A 2441-nucleotide genomic window follows, 5' to 3' on the forward strand; every position below is an offset into this window, starting at 1 on the left:
TAATATTTGTTCACTTTTATCTGTTCTATTTATATTTTTCTTTTGGCGCGTCTTACGCGGGACACCCTGTATATATGTGTGTGTGTGTGTATTTTTATTTCATAAATAGTCTTTAAATTTAGTTTAAATTTATAAATAATGAAAGTATATTAAGCAAATTGACTAGTCGCAGTTAATTATTTTTCGACTGTAAGAAAAATAGTCGTTTATGATTGGTCAGTTTCCTTACTGCTTACATTTTAAGGCCGATTTGTGATCGCCGAAACCGTTAACATATACTGTAATTCATAAGAAATTGACCAATTGTAGTCGATTATTACAAGAATAGTCAACTATAATTGGTCCATTTCTTATGGATTACAGCATAAGTTTACAGTTACGGCCATCATAAATTGGCCTTTAAAGCTTTCAAGACTTTTAAGGACCGGTTTCATCAACTCCGGTTAAGGTCAAATTTGACCGATGGTATTAGAATTCCAACTGATGGACATGAGTACTTTGTCATTCTTATTTATTAGAATTTTCAGTTAGCTACTCTGCTACTTTGAACCGTCGGTAAGTTTAACCTGAGTTGGTGAAACAGGCCCTAAGATCGATTTATGATGGCCTTAACCGTTAACTTATGCTGTAATCCATAAGAAATTGACCAATTGCAGTCGATTATTACAAGAACAGTCAATTGCGATTGGTCCATTTCTTATGTATTACAGCTGATATACTAAGATGATATACTAAACTCGATAACATGTCATCATTGGGATAACATGGCTTGCGTTCGATAAAATTTCTGGTGTATTTCAAAAAATGGCCGCTGCCAATACATATTTTCACTAGATTTAGGGCGGTATTCATAGTCGAATCTTATTTCAAGACCGTCTTAAGTAATGTCTTAAGATGCGAATACGGCTCTGTGATTGGTTCATGACATCTTAAGACAGTACTTAAGATGATCTTAAATATAAGATTGGACTATAAATACCGGCCTTAGTTATAAAATTTTTTTGTTGAAAATGAGCAAAGCAAATAACGTCCAATACCATCTTTTTTTTTGTTGCGATATTTTTTGATGTAACAAGATGTTGGCATTTTTGGTTTTACGACAGCAAATTAATGCTACGCTGACTCACACTGTCGTTGTAAGATACACAAGTGACACAAACAGGACTGCCGCCATTTTCTCGCATACAAACCGGAAACCGATGCAAGTCCGCAACCCTAATTAGCAATCTAGTTTAGTATAGACATCTGTGGCCTCAATTTATAAGTTGAGTTAAAAGTTACTAACATTTTAACTTCTAATCTAACTTTTATCTTTTTTAATAGCTAGTACCTTTCGTTTAATACGTAGCTTAAACTTAAACTATAACTATGAGGAAGACATCAGATTACCCATTTCTGAAGGTTATAAAGATGATATCATCAGCATCGATTGTGACGTAAACAATAAATTGTTAATTTCAACGTCGAAAGACGGCAAGACTAGACTCAGTGCACCGCACAATGGCGAAGTAAGCAAATCAACAATAATCTTAGACGCTTATGTATAGATCGTAAATCTGTAACTTGAAATGATTTCCATGTTAATTTTTCAGCTAATTGCGGTACTTCAAAACCTTAATTTTGGAAAACATGATTATTGTATAGAGGATGAGCAAAAAAGTAAAAAACATAATGATTGTACAAAGGATGAGCAAGAGAGTAAGTCCAATAAAGATTGGCCAAATACAGTAGCGTTTTGTAGAGATCCTACGCTTCCCTTAGCTGCCTCTGGAACGTATAATGGCAAACTTTTCATATGGGACGTTTCTAAACAGGTATTACTTTTTTTATTTGTAGTTAAGTTTTCCTTAATAAAAAGGATGTATCAAGATTGGGTTTTCTCCAGATTCTTAAGTACACAATACATATTTACCCGGGACGTCCTATAACTAAAATATTATGGAAAACTAACTCAACAATATTATTTCTGAGTACATCAGATGGAATAATAGGTTGTGTTGATGCAAAAACGGGCAAATATCTTTGGCTTTGCAAGGGACAAATATGGATAGAGGATTTATATATGTCAAAGTAAGTTTTTTTCTATAATTATATTCACATTATACGTGAAATACTGTGAGATACACATTATACCGTTTTACGGCATTCATAATAATAACCAAGAAATTAATTGCGAAAAATTAAAGAAAAACGCGCATTGAATAGTCGGAGGAGGAGCGCTTGAGTCGCAGCGCGACTCAGTAATATAGCGTGCGGCGATTAGAAGAACAACGCGCGACTGCTTACTTATATCGCTGCGCTCCTACATCTCGCCTCGACGCGGTGTGACAGTAGACGCGGCAAGATGTAAGAGCGTAACAAAATAAGCATAGGGAGTTGTTCTTCCAATCGTCACGTGCCGACATCCGCATGTTATATTACTGGGCCGCGCTGACTCGAGC

General features: G+C 35.1%; 1 protein-coding gene across 1 annotated transcript in view; it reads left to right on the top strand.

The window, feature by feature from the left end:
- LOC116844144 (angio-associated migratory cell protein-like) overlaps nt 1–2328 on the top strand; it is a 12289-nt gene extending 9961 nt beyond the window's left edge. Inside the window, exons 6-8 of the mRNA XM_032815309.1 lie at nt 1324–1508; nt 1593–1814; nt 1886–2328. Of these exons, the coding sequence (XP_032671200.1) occupies nt 1324–1508; nt 1593–1814; nt 1886–2074 (596 nt within the window). The 3' untranslated portion in view covers nt 2075–2328. The remainder of the gene's footprint in view (nt 1–1323; nt 1509–1592; nt 1815–1885) is intronic.
- Nucleotides 2329–2441: the final 113 nt, after the last annotated feature.

The sequence above is a fragment of the Odontomachus brunneus genome, unplaced genomic scaffold (assembly GCF_010583005.1).
Source record: "Odontomachus brunneus isolate Ranch 3 - 2012 unplaced genomic scaffold, Obru_v1 Obru_scaffold_039, whole genome shotgun sequence".
Taxonomy (NCBI): domain Eukaryota; kingdom Metazoa; phylum Arthropoda; class Insecta; order Hymenoptera; family Formicidae; genus Odontomachus; species Odontomachus brunneus.